Source organism: Vespula vulgaris, chromosome 7 (assembly GCF_905475345.1).
Source record: "Vespula vulgaris chromosome 7, iyVesVulg1.1, whole genome shotgun sequence".
Taxonomy (NCBI): Eukaryota; Metazoa; Arthropoda; class Insecta; order Hymenoptera; family Vespidae; genus Vespula; species Vespula vulgaris.
The window spans coordinates 6111435-6132741 of record NC_066592.1 but is presented as its reverse complement, the minus strand read 5'-3'; the positions used below and the strand labels follow the sequence as shown (position 1 = coordinate 6132741).

Sequence of the window (21307 nt, the reverse complement as noted above, 5' to 3'; positions counted from 1 at the left end):
AGGTGTCTTCTTTCTTTGACGAACTTCCATCAAACGATGTCAAAACGATTCGAAAGAGATATAAAGACCGATGAGATTTTGTATTTCTCTCTCTTTTTCTCTCTTACTTTCTGTCTCTTCTACTTTTTATCTCACTCTCTTTTAAAAATGAGAAAGACGAGTCTTACGAATCCTAAATTAACGAAAGCGAGCAAACGGAAGTTATAAAAGTTGTATCAAGGAGAACTGCCAGACGAATTTCATACTAAAATCATTTCATGGAAATTCTCGAGAGATATACTACTAGAAGTCGCTTCCGGAGGTAATTTCAAATGAAACCGTTCTTAAAATTACATGCATATATATATATATATATATATATATATATATATATATATATAAATTTATATATGTATACACACACGGTTATGTTCCTCGAAATAATTCGTTTATTGTTCAAAAGGATTACGAGACGCGAAAAGTACCTTGTCCTAATTAATTACTATGAAATGTAATAACATTGTTTTCTTTTTTTTCCTAGGAAAATCTCGTCGACTTCGATGAAAGATATTTAGAACGATGCATCATCGGTAGCGAAAGAAAATAAGAAAAATGAAGAAGATGTAATAGAGAAAAAAAAAGGAAAAAAATGTATTGAACAAAAAAAAAGAAAGATATAAAGAAATATCTGTAGGTTTATCGTCTATATTGATTTCCAATATCGTTTATATATCGTCGAAGGAATTTCTCGTCCATGTACTCTCGTACTTTTCAAGTTGCCTTTCATTTCGGTACTTCTACGATTACCCGTCCATTAAATCGGTGGGGATTCTCTTCGAAAGCTACTGGGGAATCGAACGTACTATACATAAAAGAGCTGGCGAGTGAGTTTTCTTCGTGCAAGGAAAAAAAAAATAAAAAAAGGGAAGAGGAAGTAAGAAAGAAAAATCGAAAAAGAGTGATATCACGCGTAAAGCTTCGAAGAAAGTACTTCAACGAAAAGATAAAGAGAGAGAGAAAAGAAAAGAGAGAAAAAAAATAAGAAAAAAGAAACGAAAGTTCGATAAATTTTTAATGCCAATTCGAACGACAAATCCTTTTTTTAAATCGAAGCCTCGAGAGTTCGAGTACGTAAGACCACTTCAATCCACGAGTCATTAAAATGTTAGCCGACCGTAAACGAATCGCTAATTGGATGCTTCTTAGTCTAGCTAAAGCACGAACAGCTGCTTGAAAATTAATGACGATTTTGATTTCAAAGGTGCCACCAAAGTCTATGTTTCGTTTAAGCTTTTACATCGGACGACGAGAATACGAAAATTGTGCGCGAAATTCATAATTAGTCGAGTACTTTTCATACATACGTTTATAATTAAAATCGTTGAAAAATATTCCATTAAACGTGGCACCAAATGCTCGTAATCGATGATAATCAAAAAGTATATACGTTTAATTCGATCACTTAAATACATTTTTGAAGTGTTAACGAAATAAATAATGCAATGCATTACCAAGGGACGAATAAATTCGTAAAAAAGAAAAAAGAAAGAAAAAGATTAATAAAAAAAAAGAGAGAGAGAAAAAACGGGATCTAATCGTATAAATCGGAAAAAGGATTTTCACGTCTTATTTTTGCTACCTTTAAATAAGCTCTTTCCTTGAAATGGCCGTCATCCGTTCGCGAGAGATAATTTCGCGTGAAATCGTCGTAGACGTAACCCCCCGAAAGTGGAGACGTTAATGGACGATAATATTTCTGCGGTATCTCCAATTATGGAAATCGCCTTTTAAAAAGTTTAGTCCAATCCGCGCATTTTTCAGTTAACTCTCTTATTTTTTCCATTTGGCTAAACTCGAATGTTCTCTTTTTTTCCTATCTCTCTCTCTCTCTCTCTCTCTCTCTCTCTCTCTCTCTCTCTCTCTCTCTCTCTCTCTCTGTCTCTCTGTCTTCCCTCTCTTTCTCTTTCTCTCTCACCCTCTTTTAAGTTGCACGCGATGCCGCAGCTCACGCGATAAGAAGAAACAAAGTTTGCCTTTTTGCGACGTCCAGAACCGAACAAGACGGCAAAGTATCTCTTCTCTCAACTTTTGACTTGATAAATAAAAAACTCAAAAAAAAGCTTGATCCAGTAGAAGAGTAGAAGAGTGAACGAAAGAAAGGGAGTGATATAGAGTGACTCTATCTTCTTTAATTTTGCTTTTCATATTTTCCATCCAACAACAAAACCATGTCGAATTTCCGATAAAAATGAAACTCTCAATTATTTTACTTATCTACACTTCCCTATCGATAAAAGATATCCAGACTATAATAAAGCTATGGATTAATGGACTTTCTTACGATAAATTTTCTCGAGAGCGATCTCGTTCTTCATTACGGTCTTGATCCTCGTTGTTGATCTTACCACATTTTCAAAGTTTGCTTTTTATCCTCTCTTTAGAAAGAAAATCGCCGGAAAAACGATTCTTCCATCGTTTAAACATTTCCTAACTAATATTCGTGCAAACTCGTTGGAAGAGCATTGAACGTGTTTATAACTATGAAAAAAAAAGGAGAAAGAACGAGAAATCGAGTTTGAATTTCAAATGTTTACGAGAAACGATAAAGATAGTGACAATAGCTTTGAGCGAGACTATCGATCGTATTTACGTTTATCGTTATGTTGCCACTACATCGAAAACGACAGAGTCCTTTTACGAGAATGAGAGAAAGAGATAAAATATATATATATATATATATATATATATATATATATATATATGTATATATATATGTATACACAGACAAAGAGGGAAAGAGAAAGAGAGAGGGTGAGAAAGAGAGACTATTTTCCGCAGTACCAGCTCGTCTAGAGGCCGAAGTAAAAGTCCCGAGAGAAGCGTTACAAGCACGGATTCGACTTGAATGGAAGATCCGTCGGTTCGAGGAGAGACTCCTGAAATTTTTAACAAGGCGCTACCTAGAACGTGCTAGGAATTCTTGGGAAAAACGGCTATCACGGGTCATGTGTCATCTCTATGTATACGTACTGCGTATATATACGCACACACACATAAAATGTATACGTAGTACGTGTATAAGAATTCACCGGTGTCACTGCAAAACATGCGATAAGAAAATCTTCTTTGAATGTACATATATTTTTTTTAAATATAAAAGATTACGATAGAATATATAATTTCTCGATCTCTCTGTAACGACGAATTTTCCTTACTCTGGATTACACGAGGACATTATTGTAAATCGTATATAATCTTGTATCGGTCGATACCGATGAAAGCCTTTAAACCAATTATTCGAATTCTACGAGAACTAATTAAAGCGAAAATGTATAATATGTTCTGAAATGGAAAATCGCGGTATACTTATATATATATATATATATATATATATATATATATATATATATATACATGCAAATATACACATACATGTAGGATGGAGCAATAACTTTAATTACTTTGAATATCTTCGTTCTTTTTGACGATATGGAGAAACTTTGTTAACAAAAGTTATACTGTGCTGAAAGAGCCATAATATAATAATAATAATCTTCTTGCAAGAGGACACATAAAGGATATATGAAGATTAACTGTATTTTTTAAACGAAATTATATATTTTTGACTACATTGATCGATGCAACTTGATATATTTTATGAAATATTATTAGTCCATATATGTCGAAAAGTTATTAGTTTATAAGATATTTATAAACTCCTATTCAAGCGTTTCTCCTACGCTTTACTCTCTGCTTACACTGCATTTACTTTGTGCTTAGTTAGCGTATTTATTTAAAGTTTGTACGAATTTCAGTTTTGCAAATATTCACATGTAAGTGGAAGAAGTGGTTACTAATAATAAAGAAACGATTGTTTCTTCAATAAATAAAGGATTTGTTTATTAATTATTTATTATTATTTATTAATTTATGTAATTTTATAAAGTAACCAAAACCTGAATTTTGTTTGAAAAATAAAATGAACCAAATTCTTAACAATTTGTTTATAAAAATTATTTATAACAAATTATTAATTAATTCTTAATAATATGATTAAAAAATAGAAAAAACTCTGTCCTTTAAAATGGTATTCGTTTCAAATCTCTATGACGATTAGTTCCAAAGATATACTCATGTAAATGGAAGATATAGCTATTTATAATATAAAAAAATTTTTTTGCAATAAACAAAGAATTTGTTTATTAATTATTCATTAGTTTATATAATTTTATAAATCAGTCGAGATCTGAATATTTTTTGCAAAATAAAATAAATAATGTTCGTAAGAATTTGTTTATAAAAATTGTTTATAACAAATTGTTAATTATTAACAATACGCTTTAACAAATAGAGAAAAATCTGCATTTTTTAATGATATTTGATTCGAGTCTCTACGACTTTTAGTTTCGGAGATATTCCCGTGTAAATGAAAGAAGTGGCTATTAATAATATAAAAAAAATGATTTTTTTTATAAAAAAAATAATGTTTATTAATTATTTATTAATTTATATAATTTTGTAGATCTGAATTTTGCTTTTTTTTGCAAAATACGATGAATCAAGTCCGTAAGAATTTGTTTATAAAAATTGTTTATAACAAATTGTTAATTAATTATTAACAATATCATAAAAAAATAAAGAAAATTTTGCCCTTTAAAATGGTATTTGTTTCAAATTTTTACGACTTTTGGTTCAGAAGATATTTCCATGTAAATGGAAGACATTTACGTTGACCTACTAACCTATATAATTTCATTCAACTTAGCACAATGACACACTGACCTATATAAATTCCGAGAATTTACGCATCCCAGCTGGGTAACCTACTATTACTATACGACTACTACGAACAGCTGTACTAAACGAATTATGAATGAAAATCTTTGGAAGGCGATATCTTCGGAACGGAAAGTCGTAGAAACTTGAAAAAAACACCGTTTTCAAGGATAATTTATTCTTTATTTATTTAAATAATGCAATAATATTGTTATAATAAAATCGATTTTGTTAATAATTTTTTAAATTGATTTTTTTCTTTTCTTTCGTAATAAAGACATATCTATAATGAAATTATTTCAACTTTTATTACAAATATGTAAATTTCATTTTATTTATTTAAAAAACAGGATAAAAAATCTATTAATAGACCGATAATGTATGAAATTAAAAGATTGTAAATCCGAAAAACTTTTCTTTTATAACTTACTTACTACTATTCTTACTATATATTAATCACATTTTTCTACATGGTTTTTTAGCAACATTTAAATTAAAATATTTCTTAAACTAATAATTTTTCGTCAATGGTGATACTTTTTTATAAATAAAATCGAGCTACATTGATCAATGCGATCAAAAACTTATGATTTCATTTAAAAAACACAATTGACCTATATATTTCCTTCACGTATTCATCTTCAGAAAAATGATTATTGCCGTATTATGGCCATATGACTTTCGTAAACAAAGTTGCTCCATGTCTTTAAAAAGAAATGAGATATTCAAAGTTATTGCTTTCATCCTGTTTATAAATACATACATACATATATATATATATATATATATATATATATATATATATATATATATATATATATATATGAAAAGCACTATTCCTTCCATCGTAATCCTGAAATCCTAAATTCAAAGTCAGGAAGCGTTTCCAAGTAACCGATTCTGTTCCTTAAAATTGTGAATATCGTGGAAAATGTGTAGAGCTTGAGGTTCCTCTGTTTAAGATTTCATGGGATGAGAACGGATCTATTTGATCCTGCGAAATTTCCTTGGAATATCTCGTTACAGCAACGTACGGTTGTAACGGTAAACGTACATTTAGAAAAAAGAGAAGAGATTAAAAGTCGATGATTTGAATTAATCGTGAGGATCGTAACTTCGCGGAGAAAGAGTCAAAAGAACAAAGATCATTCTGTTATATGAGACTATCGAATGTAATCGAATAGACTAGTATAAAAGTGAGAGAGAGAAAAAAAGAGAAAAAAAAGAGATAAATAGATAGAAAGAGATAAAGAACGAATCGAAAAAGTTTGCCATCCGGTTAAAGTCAAACTTAATTTCCGAAACTCAGAGGGGTAACAAACTTCCGCTTATCATTCGTACACCAAAGTGATATTCGATCAAATGTTCAACCGTAGGATCGCAAATGCGATCACTGATTTTACTTTAATTAGTTAAGAGATCTTCGAGAAAGATGACAAATTGATGTTAGTTCCTTCGTTTACAAAAATTTCAAAATATTCATTAGAAATCTAGAATTTACTCAATCGTATAATATATCTTGAACTCGAAACTTATTGAAAATTATTATCAAACTTTTTTTCTTTATTATCGTCGATACATTACACGTTATATCGTATTAATAGATTCAAAGCTTCATGTGAAAAAATCTTGAGACCATTATCGTTTTACGATAGTTAGAGTAATGAGAAAAAATTTCACTAGTTACAATATCGCATTAAATAACGTTCAGTGCACTTTTTACGATACAACTTCGACCCTATTCGCTATGGCTCTTACTTTTTTCGTTACCTGCTGTATGAATTATGCGTACTTAGATATATACGAAACTTCTCTCTTTCTCTCTCTATCTCTCCCTATCTCTCTCCATTTATTTTCTCCTCTTTTCTCCTTTCCTATTTTCTCTCTTGTGAGAAAGAAAACAAGAGCATACTTTTATGCATGTGGACAGCATAACTTATATCTCCGTCGTGACATGGAAATTAAGGTTTAAAACGTTTCAGAACTACCTCTCCTCGTAAAAAGAAAGTAAAAAAGAAAGAAGTAAAAAAGAAAATGTAAATGAAACGACAGAGAGGTCGGAAACTTTGTAAGGTCGACGTTCTAACGTAAAACTCATTATGTGTCACGCATCATCGTATCGTTTGTCAAGCATTGAACAACAAATTTTCAATAAAATTTTTCTCGTACAAGCGGTATAAGCAGCAAGACGTATCACGTTATATGGAAATTTTTGGAAAATACCTGTTGTAGAGAAAATGAAGGATATTGGAACGTTTTAACCGTTCAGGATTCATCGTCACGCGTTCGAGCAAAGTAAGTACTCGTTGATTGATATTTGATACTCGGTGTGCGATCAGCGATCAGCGATCAGCTTTTGGTTATTCCGATCATCTCTCGTGTTCGAGAGTAATATATTATAAAAATTAATGTGAAATCTTTTTCTTTTTTCTTTTTCTCTTTTCATCACGTTGGAAATAATACAACAAATTCAAATTACTATTTGTCGTCTCTAAAGAAATTTGTTTGCCAACGAGAACGAGAAATATCTAATTAGATATTCATTGTTGACATCAGCTATAGGGAATCGTGTCGATAATTGATATTACTTAATGAGTTCATAATTAACGACTTTACCTTGCTTCTGTTTCGCGGTGCGAAGTCCTCTTTGCTGGCCTTCCGCCGCTTGTCCTTGAGGATCATTCTTGCCGCGGCGAACGCCATCTTGTCGTGTCTTCGCCCCCTTTCTTTTTCTTACTTATTTCACACCAAAATTGTAATTAAAAAAATATATCGTCCAGCGTCGTTGATAGCGATAAGGAGCACCACCGTTGGTCGACTCCTCGATCCACACCGAACGCGTTCTTAATTTCTCTTAAACGATAACGAAGACGAAAAGGACCGAACTTGTTTATTGCTCATTGACTAACGCGAAGGAGAACGCGCTGTTTTATTGCTAATATTACGTGCGTATATTTTTTTTTATTTAATCGATAATCGTGTCGATTTCGAAAAAGTTATTCGAAACACGAATCGTTAATTTTAACTTTGATTATGGGAGAACATCCTCTCACATTTTCTTTTCGTTTTGTGTTTTTTCTTTTCTTTCTTTTATTTCGTCACGATTTTTCTTCCTTACCGTTCTCTTAATCTTCTTTATTTTTCCTTCTTGACGATATCTTCGAAACAAATCGATATTAATATATCGACATATATCTATACAACCGATGAACACTATCGTTTACGTTATAAACACACAGCCAATGATTTATCTTGAACGCGACTTTGCCTTTTATTCTTGTTAAAGAGATATACTTTATTCCTAAGTATACCACGAATTTCTCTGCTTTCACTTTATCGCGGGATAAAGGCTCGAGAATATCGCGATATTGCTCCCCTCTCTTCGCCACTCTTTTTTGCTTTTTGCAGAAAGCTTGCGAGCAAATCGGAGGGGAACATTTGGTTTGCGACGCGCGAGTGAATCGCCACTCGAACGATGTTTCACGCAATCGATCACCGATCAATCACACTCTCTCTCTCTCACTCTTTCTCTCTCTCTCTCTCTCTCTCTCTCTCTCACTCTCTCTCTTTCACGACGATCGTTATCTTCTTTCTTCCATTCGATATATCCTAGACGTCTACATTCCAGCCAAAGAAAATCGCGATTGATGCGACTTCATCTTTCGTACGTTCGAACCGACAGTCGTTACTGCAACTATGTCCATAGATCTATAAAATGAAAAAAAGGGAGGAAGATGTCGTATTAAACATTTGGATTTTAATTTTTATATCATTTATCCCAGGCAATAGTGTTCCTCCTTTTACTTATAGCTACAATACAATATACTCGGTTTAAATACATATATTATAAACGAGATTGTCTTTTTAAGTGTTAAAAATGAATAAAATATTTCGCACGAATGTTATCAAGGGAAACACATCGTAATGATAATTATTTAATTTTACGATAACCTTCGCGAAGATCAAATTTAAATCTTTGAACGAAGACCTACATACTTTTTATTACATATTCTTTGTTATTGGCATCTAATCGTTTTTAAAACGCTACACCTACGCAATATATTTTGCATAGACCATTTTTAAGTTATTCAGCTTCGAGTTTAACGTGTTCCCGGCATTAGCATTATCCCAATCTATATACCTTCACTCCCGCCCCCTCTCCCCGGGGAAATAACTCGGTCGGGCTTTGTGTACTGTGCTTAAACGATAAACAATTGAATCGTGTCACATCGATGGAAAATGTATAAACGTGTTCTTAATAATTGACGATACACGTAAAAGGAAATTAATATCGACGACACGATCATTTTAAAGACAGGACGAAACATAGGACATGATAGAATAATACAGAAAAGGGTTATAAGCATAGATAAAGAATAGCAGGTCTTTTTAAGTTTTAGGATCTCGACGAACGAGATCCCTAAAACTTCGTTTCGTTTTGTTCCGTTTCTTTTGACAAGAACCGTGCCGAAAAAAAGGCAAAAAAATTGAAAATCCCTTTGAACGTAGCGAAAACGCCTCCGGAAAATTTTCGATACCATCCACTTCTCGGTATCTCATCCTCGTTCCTATCTTTTACATATTTCTCCGTTCGCTCGAAAAATGATATAATCAGACGCTTAAAGGAGGGAAAGAAGAACCGAGAAAAAGAAATTTTTCATACATTTTTTTTTTTTTATCCAAAAAGAATCATCTATTCGTATAATAGACGAGTATAGTCTTACTTTTATCGTACAAGAAAACGTGTATACAGCTTGACAATTTTGCGATCATATCAATATATTACAAACGACGATGGCGAATCGATTTTAAATCGAATGCCAGAGATCTGTCTGTACCTACGTACCAACTTATACAACATAACTTGCATTTACGTAAATGTTATTCTACATTTATTGAGCTTGTCGTTTCTTTACGAGAAAAGTAAAACAGAACAAAGCCGAAAGAACGAAACTAAAAATCCAATTATATAAATCGTCGAGTCTGAGAATTGCTGCACGAACTTTTCTGTCAATGGATGGTACTTCAATATAATTTGTCGTACTACTATCTCTACAGACTCTTTCATCTTGTCTCTCTCTCTCTCTCTTATCTTTTTCTTTTCCTCTTCTTTTTTTTTCGAATTTTGAAATACGTGAGAGTCAATCTCGTAATACTGAAAATTTTTCCGATCGTTGTGCATTTATATGTAACAACCGAAACAATATATATATATATATTTTTTTTTTCTCACTTTTTTTTTTTTTTAATACAAAGATGACGACAAATGAGAATCAAACGGCATAAGATTATTAAGGAGTCGATGAAGACGTCTCTTGAGAGTCGAGAACGCTTTCGCACGAACGAACGAACGAACGAAGCCTTTTAAATTCCTCGACGTGAAGCACGTCCGTTTGCTTTTTCTTCATCCCTCGACAGAAACGAATCCGTTATGTCATTAAAATGGACAGTTTCGTTCGACTCGGCTTTCTCGGTTAATAAACCGTTTTCCATCTCGCAATATACGCAACGATGAGCACGTTCTCGCATCGCGAGAACTCGTCACTGTTAATTAGCCGCAAATTCGATTTCCGCGACGTTACCGGTGATTTCACGTTGAAACTCATCGCGTTGGAAGTACACCGGAGTCACCAACGGAAATTAAACGCGTTTTAAAACCGCAGATCTTTTTCAAGAATTCTCTTCCATCATCGTTACCTTTTGAGAAATCAAACGTCACTTTTATATTTTCATTTTATTTCTTTCTTACTTTTTTTTTTAATTTAACCGCAACACCGTAGAAAAGTGATCTCGATAGAAATCGATAAAAATCAATGAATTTCTTTACCTTTCTTTTTGTTCTTTTCTTTTTGTTTAATTTTTTTTTGTTTTGTTCTTTACCTTTCGTTATATTCTTGCACGGAACTAGTCGCATTATTCGTGGCAAGCTTCTATACCGCGAAATCGGTACAGAAGCTAAACGAGATACCCGATAAAACGTTCGCCTTTTCTCTCTCTCTCTCTCTCTCTCTCTCTCTCTCTCTCTTTTTCTCTTTCTCACTTCCTCTCCCTTCTGTACTTCACTATTCTTCCTTTCTTTCTAGAAAACAAACGTAGGAAACAATACTCGTCCGCATTCGTACCGTCTTTCTTCCGTTCGCGTTTGCCCGCACAACGTTCCCGTTTTTCCAACAAAGAAATAAATAAACTTTTTCTAGGACATGAGGAATAGTTTCAGCTCATAGTAACGCTGACACTCGACATTGTGACGTTATCAGTTCTCTGCAAAACGATAAATGCGTATCTGCATATACATATCCGCATATGTGTACATATAATACACGTATAACCGTGAACTTGCATTTGCAACGAAGCTTATATGATATCTGCTAAAGTGTAAATCGTTGGATGGAAAGATTCAAAAGGAAACTCAACTGTTTGCATTTCTGATTTATTGCATATCTTCCGTTCACCGAATATTTCATATCGCGATAGATTGCACGCTTCGAGATATCGCTAAGAAAAGAAACATCTACGTTTCTTTTGTTGTACGGGATGAAAGAAGGTAATATAAACAAACAAACATACAAAAAGAGAAAGGAAAAAGAAGGAAAATAAAAAGAAAAAAAGAAGAGGAAGAATGATCTCACCATTTCCGGATAAGCTCGTGCCATTGGACTTTATCGATAGGAAAGAGAGAAAATAAAACAAAATAGAAAAAAAGAAAGAGATGAAATCACTTTTCGCGAAAGCCACGTCCGCGTAATAACGTTCCACTATCGCTTTCCGATAGGTTTAAGCCCGTAAATGGAACACATTGTGTTACTTATTTGTTTGTTCTTCTTTTTATTTCTTTTTTTCTTCCTTCCCTTTTTTTCTTCTTTTCTTTTTATATCTATATAACGATAGCTCGTACTATCGTACCGAACGATATATAAAAGATATATTCGAATTTAACGAGATGTAAATCCGAAGACGATTTGTTTTAAATTCGATTCGAGGAAGAAAATTTAAATCGTTACGATAGAGTAAAAATCGTCGTTACCGAATTCATTGGTTTTCCGAGAGTTTCATTTCGCTGGATATTATCGTCCGTTCTACGAACGGACTCGATGAATGAAACGTAAGTAGCAATGAGATCGATATACGCGCTCTCGCATTCACATACACGGACTTCGATAAATTATTTTCTACCTACCCACGAGTCATCTCTATCGTTTTTTCCTGTCCTTTTAATGTTACATGCGTACGTATGCACGATTCTGAGCAGAAACGGAATTGAAAAATTTACATTTGAAAGAAAGACGATAAATCTTCTCACTTATTTTTTTTTTCTTTTTACATATATTCGATCATACAAATTTTTACTATCGTTGTAATCATTTCCATTTTCATTTTCATTTTCTTTTTCTTTTTCTTTTCTTTCTTTCTTTTTTCTTCCCCCTTTTTTTTTTACTTAATATTTCTTTTTCTTGATTATAGTGAAATGAATTTATATAGGTCTTGTTATCGTATACGTCCTGTTTATGACGAAATTGCTATCGATATTAGCTTATCTATATGAGAACAGATTTGGTATTACGAGACGAGATATCAATTATGAATTTGAAACGTGTTACAATGCGACCTCTGGGGAATGATTATTAAGCGTGTATACTAATTAAACGTTGTCGCGATTGCCACTAACGATGATTTCACGTTATATCGTTATAACAATAAACACTTTATTACGGACAGTCGAAATTATGGTGCATAAAAGATGGAAGTAACATCCTAAATGTTAAATACATATATCGAATCCCTCTCGTTGAGACCGTATTTAATGATTTGGAGAAAAAAGCATTTCAATTATTTATCTCTTTGAATGTATTTCCAAGGAAAACTTTTTAAATTTAACAACACTAGGGAATGCAACGTAGTTCTAAAACGTTTTAAACGCTTTACAATATTTACCGAGGCAATATACGAGAGCAAGGAGCATGGCACATATCTATATAGATACGCGTAAATACGAACGACCTCTAAAAGCAGATTTTATATCGCGCACGCGCGACCGAACGAGTAAAAGCTCTACTATGATGTGTTATAATCTTTATATTCATTGGAACATATAAAACCTCGCTAAAAAAACTATGGAATATTATCGAAAATAGATATTACTCGTGGTGTCTCGATGAATACCGGGTGTTCGCGATTTTAACGAATTAAAATCGTTGGCCATGAAAAGAACTTTGTGAAATCCGAGAAACCATATTTTTTTCATTCTTTTTTTATTTTGTTTTCTTTTTTTTCAAGAAACTCGTGTAATGATTTAAAGAAGAAGAGCAAAAAAAAAAAGGAGAAGGAATACAATATTTCATTGCGTATTCAATATCTCGACTATTCCATTACATTTTTTACGAATACTTGAAAAATGAATTGTAGGCGTCTATATACGTACGTAGGTATATACAATGTGTATGCGCATGTACACATGCACACGCAGATATATATATATAGAAAAAAAGAAATTATGAGTTTTTCATCGATCCTGTTTTACTTAGAATCGTTACATCAGATAATATGCCTGTTACGTATGTATAGATACGTTGTGACCTGATATCGCACGTACCATATAACAAAAAATTTTTTTCAGAACAAACAACAGTATCCTATTCGTTGTCTATCAATTTTCTTTAAAATTTCAAAATGCATTTCCCGTTCCTTTCAAAGATTGTTACATCGGCGTAGCTACGTTAATTGAACAAGTTTGATTAGTTTCAAAGAAAGCCTGATACTTGACGATGGAATTTGACGTCTCTCCTCCTGATATTTCTCGAGGCGCTAAACGAAACACTAAACTAAAGGAAAGAAAAAGGAGTAGTGGAAGAGGAAGAAAAAAGAAAAAGAAGAAGAAGAAGAAGAAAAGAACGAGAAAGGTAGACTCAGCTACTTCGAATGAAAGAAGAATGAAGTAATAACGTCGATAAGAGAGGACAAAGAGAGAGAGAGAGAGAGAGAGAGAGAGAGAGAGAGAGAGAGAGAAGAAAAAAAAAGAAAGAAAAGAAGAGCTTTCTATTGAAACTTCGACGAGATTTCCTTAAGGAGCGTTTCTTCGTGAATTCGATCAAAAGGGGTTGAGGGGTGACCGGGGGATGGTATAGGAGGGTACGGAGATAGTAGGAAAAATACAATCTATAACTCTGTGGATGAGACACGAAGAGCCATTCGCATCGAGTCTGCGCTATGAGGGCCTAGAAGAGAAGTAATCTTGAAAATGAAAGAACGTGTAAGCATGAGGAAAAAAAGAAAAAGAAAAAGAAAAAAAAAAGATAAAAAGAAACGTCTTCTTTTAACTACGAATCCGATTCATACGAAGAAACGTCTGTATCATTCATATTCTCTATCTCTTTTTCTATCTACCTATCTATCTATCTATCTATTCATTCATCCATTCATTTATCCATCCATCCATTCATATCTTTTATTTTTTTCTTCTAAGATAGGCTTATTGAAAATAATTTCGAACTGTGAAAGCTCCGTTTCGAGTGACGATAATTGGATCTTTTATCAATCGAAATTATGAATGTTAATGGACGGATGTCAACGACAAAGGCGACACAAATACGAGGACCAAAGATAAGCACGATGAATCGAGATTTAATGTTTAGACGTCGAACAAGGAGGCTAATGACACGCCGAAGAAATTCAAGGCGTCGCTTTGGAGCGAAATTCCATCGCGTTCAAGCTTCGAACGTGGCACGTAATGCACGCGAGAACCTATCGAGGGATCTCTCAATGCTTGTGTATTCTCCTCGTTCGATCCGGATGTTCTGGAATCCATTATATCCGATCTCTTCCATAATTAGTACGTGCATTAGATTAAATTAAGATCCTGTTTAGCGTTTAACGCGGAATAATGATTGCCTTTGTATTTCCAAAGACAAAATATACGTACGTCCGAACAATCCATTTTTTTACAACGATATTCGATCGGAAAATTGACTCAATAGTAAAACAAAAAACCAAAAATATATATATAAATAAATAAAAACAAATAAAAATAAACAGAAACAAAAATGGAAGTGGATATAGAAACCATTGCGAAAGACCATTGTTATTTTCGTCACGATCGACCCATTCAAAAGCTCACAAAACTGTGTATCGTAATTTTTACGAATCGTGACTTTCCGTCTATCTATCTATCTATCTATCTATCTATCTCTTTTCTTCTTCTTCTCCTTCTCTCTCTTTCTCTTTCTCTCTCTCTTTTCCGCCTGTTACACCACGTTAAAAGCTCAGCAGGATCGGAGGCTTAATTAAGCGAACACCGATTCGTCGCGAATAGGAATGCCGAGTTCGCAAAAACGGGCTCTCGCCTTGACTTAACGGGCCTCCATCACGAATCCCACGAATTAGGCTGAACGACGAGGACACTCTCGTTTCCTATGACGCAAACTCGACCTCGACTATCGTCCTCCGACTCTACAAAGTTAGTAATAAAAAAAAGTATATCGCATTAAGTGATCGCCTAATTGAAAAGTCGGACGTATGGGTCGATCGAACGCGCTTATTGCGTACATTTATGTATGTATGTATGTTTGTATGTATATGTATGCGTGTACAGAGGGAATAAAAAAAAATGAGAAAAAAGATGAAAACGATAAAAAGAAAAAGAGAGAGAGAAAGAGAGAGAAAAAAGTCAGGAGTTGAAACAAAGTCACAAGGGCTACCGATAACGTGGAATGTCCTTTGGGTTAACAGCCCCTGGTCACGCATCAATGGCCACAAACTCGAAACAAGCGCGATGCTCTCTCTTTTTCTCTCTTTCTCTCTTTTTTTCTCTTTCTTTCACACACTTACACATCAATGTATTGCCCCTTTAACCCCTTTAACCCTTCCTCTTTCTCCCTTAATCCATCGCCACACAGACGATTCAAGCGATACACGTCAGACCTTCGTTTTACGCGGACACTACTATTATGGATCATTGCTCACAAGTTTTTCCCCTTGCGTCGACAATTTAGTTGAAGGGAAGAAACTATGTCAGTCAGTGTGTCATTATGGAGTGTTCATTTTAAAAGATTCTATAGGATGATAAACTAATTACAGGTTTAAAGTTGTTTTCAAGGAAGTCGATGATTTACTGGATGAAGTAAAAAAAGAAAAGAAAAGAAAGATAAAGTCTATTTAAATGTAGATCAATCTTGTTGTTAGGATCTCGTAATATGATAATCAAGAAAGTTAAATTACTTTGAACTGTAAGGAATTATGATACTACGATTGCACTCGAATCCAAGATTAAATTATTTATTTAATTACTCAGAAAGAAAAAAATGTCTATAGAGAAAATTAATGGGTAACTAATATTCGCGAGATAAATATAAATGATATTAATTATCGTTCGTTTTTTCAATGAAGACTTTCCTTAAAATACAGAACGTCTTAAAAGGTTCTTTTCGTCTTTCGAGTCGCGCGAGAAAGTGTGTCGATGGAAAATAAACTGGAGCACGAGCAGACTAGGAAAATTGAAATTTCGAATGTGGTCGATTTCTGTCGCCAATTTAAAAGGTAGAAGCTAAAAGCTTTGAAATTCAACATATCTAATACTCGAAGCTCGATATGTATGGTAAGCTATATTCTCAATAATATTTCTCTCTCTCTCTCTCTCTCTCTCTCTCTCTCTCTCTCTCTCTCTCTCTCTCTCTCTCTGTCATACAATTTCCAGCATATCTCGAAACGAAATTCTTAAGCTTTTCTACGTTCATTTTTTGAATTTCCTATGAAATCCGTAGCTATGGATGATAGCAGAAAAATTTTTAAGTCAAAGAGAGATGTTGGTCACCGTAAATGCAGTTAGAACGTCATAAATTGTCCGCTGAAGAGACAGAGAGAGATAGAGAGAGAGAGAGAGAGAGAGAGAGAGAGTCATAACATAATCTTGACGTTGACGACGGTTAAGCTTTAACAATGACGCCAGATAAAAGGTGCTGTTCTCGTCCACGCCCACATATGAACTTCGTCTACGTCCAGTAGTTCGTGTCCATTGTGAAAAGACAATTAAAAGTACATTCATGCTATTCGCCTTTGTAGAAAGTACCTATGTATGTATGGAAATTTAGATATTGCACCAAATTGTAAAAAAGAATGGGCGACAATTAAATTCTATTGCTTTGATAGCAGTTTTGCTGCCAAAATAATGTCTGGTAAATTTCTATCGAAAGAAACACATAGGCCGAACAAAAATACACGAATTAAATACCAACATCGACGATTTAATAAATTTAAATCCACGCTTCGTCTATAGAAATAATTTTTTTTGTTTTTTAGAATATTTCCATTCAATTCTTTCGACACACACGTGATATGCAAGAGATTACACGCGCGCGCGCACACACACACACACTTCAATTTTTTTAAATTTTAGCGTACCTATAGATTTTTCGAAACAAAGAAAAGGAAAAAAGAAAGAAAAGAAGAAAAAACATAATAAGAAAATTGTAATTTGTGTCACGAATATCATTCCCTATTTTTATAGGTTTCTGTAAAATGTAATATAATTCGAAGGATTCGGTTCGAGGGATACTCCTTCTGTTTTCCTTTTTCGAACCAATCAGAATTTCATCTTCTCACAGGTTTTATCCAATTGAAGCGAGGCCACACTCCAAGTGATCCCTCCGAAAATCCTGCCTTTCGCGAGTCCAACTCGAGCTTTGTTACTCTCGAGGGCGGTCGTCGGTGCAGGGGTAGTATTGATCACTCCCACGGTGCGCCCTCTTCCATCCTCCTCGTCCTCCGACCACCGTTCTCCATCCTTCCTCTGCATCCTCCGATTTTCCATATTTCGTCTCCTCATCTATCGTCTATCGTCTTTTTCTTAGCTCGTGAGTAAACGTCAAGGGTTAATCCTCCTCCTCTTCCTTCTCCTTCTCCTTCTCCTTTTTTCTTTGTGTCGTTTATCAACACGGATCGGTGCATTTATAGATAGAAATGGAGTTTCTATCTCCTTTCTCATCCGCCATACGTATATATATATTTGGATATTTTTTTAGACAATAGTATGAATTTTTCGCAAAAGAGAGAGGAGAGAGAGAGAGAGAGAGAGAATAACTGAAGTAAACATGTGTAGTTCGTAAACGTTAATCTTCTTACGAGTAGGTAGATATCACGAAACGTGTAAGAGTATTTTAAAAGCCAATATGGAAACGTTCGTTGATCGTACTTTTCTTCCATTGTCGAAATGCCCATGCATCATTCACATCAGCGTAAATAAAAGATCTCTTTTTCCAGGGAAACTGTATCAGATTTGTTTCCATCCCTGTATTTACGGAAGAGCCACGAACAACATGGCCAGGATTACAATACACGTTTCCTACGTACGTATTTACGTACGTACACATCATACGAACATTCACTGTTAAGCTTGATTATTCATCAGCTCGAGATTTAAATCCACGAAAATAAGAGCGCATTGTAAAACGTAGTCGATTAGTGTCGAGCTATTCAAATTGGTACGTCATTGAGATAAGCGTATACGTGACTGTTAATACCTTCTTTATGTGGGTTCTCCCTCTCGAAAATTGTTCTCACCGATAAAATAGGAAAATGTGAATATTATACGTAATATAAGTGCATGAAAAGACAGAGAATGTGAGAGAGTAAAAAAAAGGGGGGAAAAAAAAGAAAAAGAAAAAGAAAGACTAAACGTTAAACCATTTCGTTGGAAAACTTTTCACCGGTATGGTCGGCGAGCTTTACGTTACCGACTAAACTACCACCGGAACTCCGTTCACTGTGAATATAAAAGCATTAGGCGAATTAATGGCCGCGAAACGACGTTGGCGAAGCAGGGGAAAGGATAAGGGGAAACGGGGATAGCGAGAGTACCGAGGGTGGTCGGACTACTCTTTTCCTCGTGTGATCGATACACGTCGTATTAACTGTTAACCGTATCGCAGTTATATCGAGCATCGTCGCGTTACTTTTCCGTCGAGCGTTTTTCTTGCGTTTACGCGTGTCACGTTGACTCGGCCAAATAAATGTCTCTCGTTTACTCGATCGATTATCTTTGCGTTCTGCAACATTTTCATTTTTCTTTCCATTTTTCTTTTTTTTTTTTTTTTAATCCCTACATAACGAATTTAACCGTTCGCTTTTCTCTCTCCCTTTTTTTTATATACTTTTTTTTATATATTTTTGTTTTTCTACAAAATTGATCGGAACGATTATAATCGAATTAATAATAATTCACAGCCACTTCGTCGATACATATCAAAAGATGAAAAATTAAATGAAAATATAAATTCGTTCTCTCGTAGTTAACGATTCATCATCGTTCCGGATTAAAAATGTTCGATCGAACAACGAATAAGTCGAGGCGTGTCGCACGACGACGACGCAACGTTCGCGAGGACTTTCCAAGCAAAAAGTCAACACACGGCTCGAGTGACGCTTTTACGAAGCGTACATTAAGAAGAATAGAGTCACGATAGAACGTGGCAGGAGCTAGAACGTCTGATGTATCGTGCCAATAAATCGAGAGAGCCTACCTGTCAAAACTCGTTACGTAAGGGTTAATCTCCAAATTGATCGTTCTCATTATTTTCTCCTTTTTTTCCATTTTTTTTCTTTTCCTTTCTTTTCTTCCCTTTTCCTTTTCTGTTTCTTTATTTTTGCTCTTCCCTTATTCTTTCTTTTTTTTATTCCTTTTTTTCGATACAACTTTCATCGAAGATCTACGTAAAATTCAAGAGTGGAAGAGGGAGGACCTGTACGTCCTGTCGATGAACAAATTGATATTAACGAGAGGACGCCACGGAAAAACAATTTACGAGACGATAACGTAATGACGAGTAATTTAAAGGGCTACTTGGTGAGAATGGGTCGAGGAAAGTGGTTTGCAGTGATGGGATTGGATCCACGCCAGGGCTGTTGCTGATACGAGGACATGGAAATCCCGTGAGGTATATCATTCGTTACTACGAATTACATGCTCTAATCGATGAACAACCTATCTTTCATTTCTCTTTCTAGTCAATGACACAAACAATACTAGCGTAGATATAGATATATATGTATCAAACTCTTTCCCTGATAATCGTCGATGCCATTTCAATGTTTTATAAGATAGCTTTTTCTATTACGCGTTTATATTTCCTCACAAATAATTCAACATTTTCTCGTCTATCTCCTAATTGTATGGTTCTATCGAATACAAGGTAGACTATAGTTTGGTTAAATCGAAACGATCGATACATCGGTCGAGTCTTATACATTATGTTTGTAATGACTTTAAGTATATGTGATATAATCGGTAAAGTACTATGAATATATCTTAAAAAAAAAAGAAAGAAAAAAAATAGAAATTTGTAATAAATATTTTCAATCGATTATAGTCGAGTTTATTGTCCATCTTTATTCTTTTATACATACATACATACATACATACACACACACACATATATATATATATACATAAACATATATATACATATATATATGTAGAGAATTGATCTATTATTCTCTCTTTAAAAAAACAACCTTGACTTGTAACGATCGTCCAGAAACATTCCAAATATATCTGAAAAAAAAGAAAAGAAAAAAAAATATCTTTCTTGGAAGACGATCGATTTATTAACCAAATTATCAATAATTAATTATAAATTAATCGATATCTTTTCATCCTTGAAGAAACATTTTCTACTACTTTCTTGTATCGCAGAAAATGGAAAAAAAAAACGAATTACGATAAATCGTTCGGTTCATCGGGTACATGCATTTTAAACGAAGGTCAAGGAAACTAAGAAAGAAAAAAAGAGAGAGAGAAAGAGAGAGAAAAAACCAACAAATGAGATCACTCTTCCGCGAGAGGCAGAACTATCGGGTGCACACTCTGAGGAAAAAGAAAGAAAGGAAGAAAGAAACGAAAAAAAAAGAAAGGAAAAAGAACGAATGAGAAAAGAAAAAGCATAGCGTACGATGAAAAACGATTATACCATTAATCGTGAAAATCCATTAACCGAAATGTCTACCGGATCTGATCCAAATAATCTAGGATTACGGAGTATCGTTGTGAGAAGAGCGATGATCGAAATTCGAGCTCTCTAGAAGATCCGCTCGTCTCAGATCATCATCCTTCCTGAAGATCTTTTTAAAAGATCTCGTCGCGAAGAAGAACCTCCTACTTCCGAGTAGTAAAGATGTACTGTAAACTCGAAACTTCTTTTTATTTGGCAAAGATACACACATGTACGTCCGTATATATGTGTGTATATTACGTACAAAACGTAGATGTACAAAATTCTTCTAGGTATATAAGCGCGTACATCATCCATTTGTTTATCCTTTCTTCTCGCCGAACGTACGCATACACATAGAGTGCCGCTCTATCTCTATCTCTATCTCTATTTCTCTCTCTCTCTCTCTTTCTCTCGCTTGTGCACCGGGTGTCCCGGGTTCATGCCCTACTTACGTTATCGAACTGTAGGAGGGCAGGGCACCCTGCACAACGTATCTCTCATTGATTGTTTATCCGTGTACCCTGCCGAATCTTGCATTCGGCATATATATATGTATGTATGTATATATATATAAT

The 21307-nt window shown here is 34.2% G+C and overlaps 1 protein-coding gene across 6 annotated transcripts in view; it reads right to left on the bottom strand.

Annotated features, from left to right (window-relative positions):
• Positions 1–21307, bottom strand: part of LOC127065041 (neo-calmodulin-like) — a 99160-nt gene that overhangs the window by 40366 nt on the left and 37487 nt on the right. For 2 of the 6 annotated variants that reach the window (XM_050996871.1, XM_050996873.1), the window contains exon 2: positions 7372–8463. The exons of the other annotated variants lie outside the window; for them this stretch is intronic. In XM_050996871.1, the coding sequence (XP_050852828.1) occupies positions 7372–7458 (87 nt within the window). In that variant the 5' untranslated portion in view covers positions 7459–8463. The remainder of the gene's footprint in view (positions 1–7371; positions 8464–21307) is intronic. 6 annotated transcript variants of the gene reach the window in all.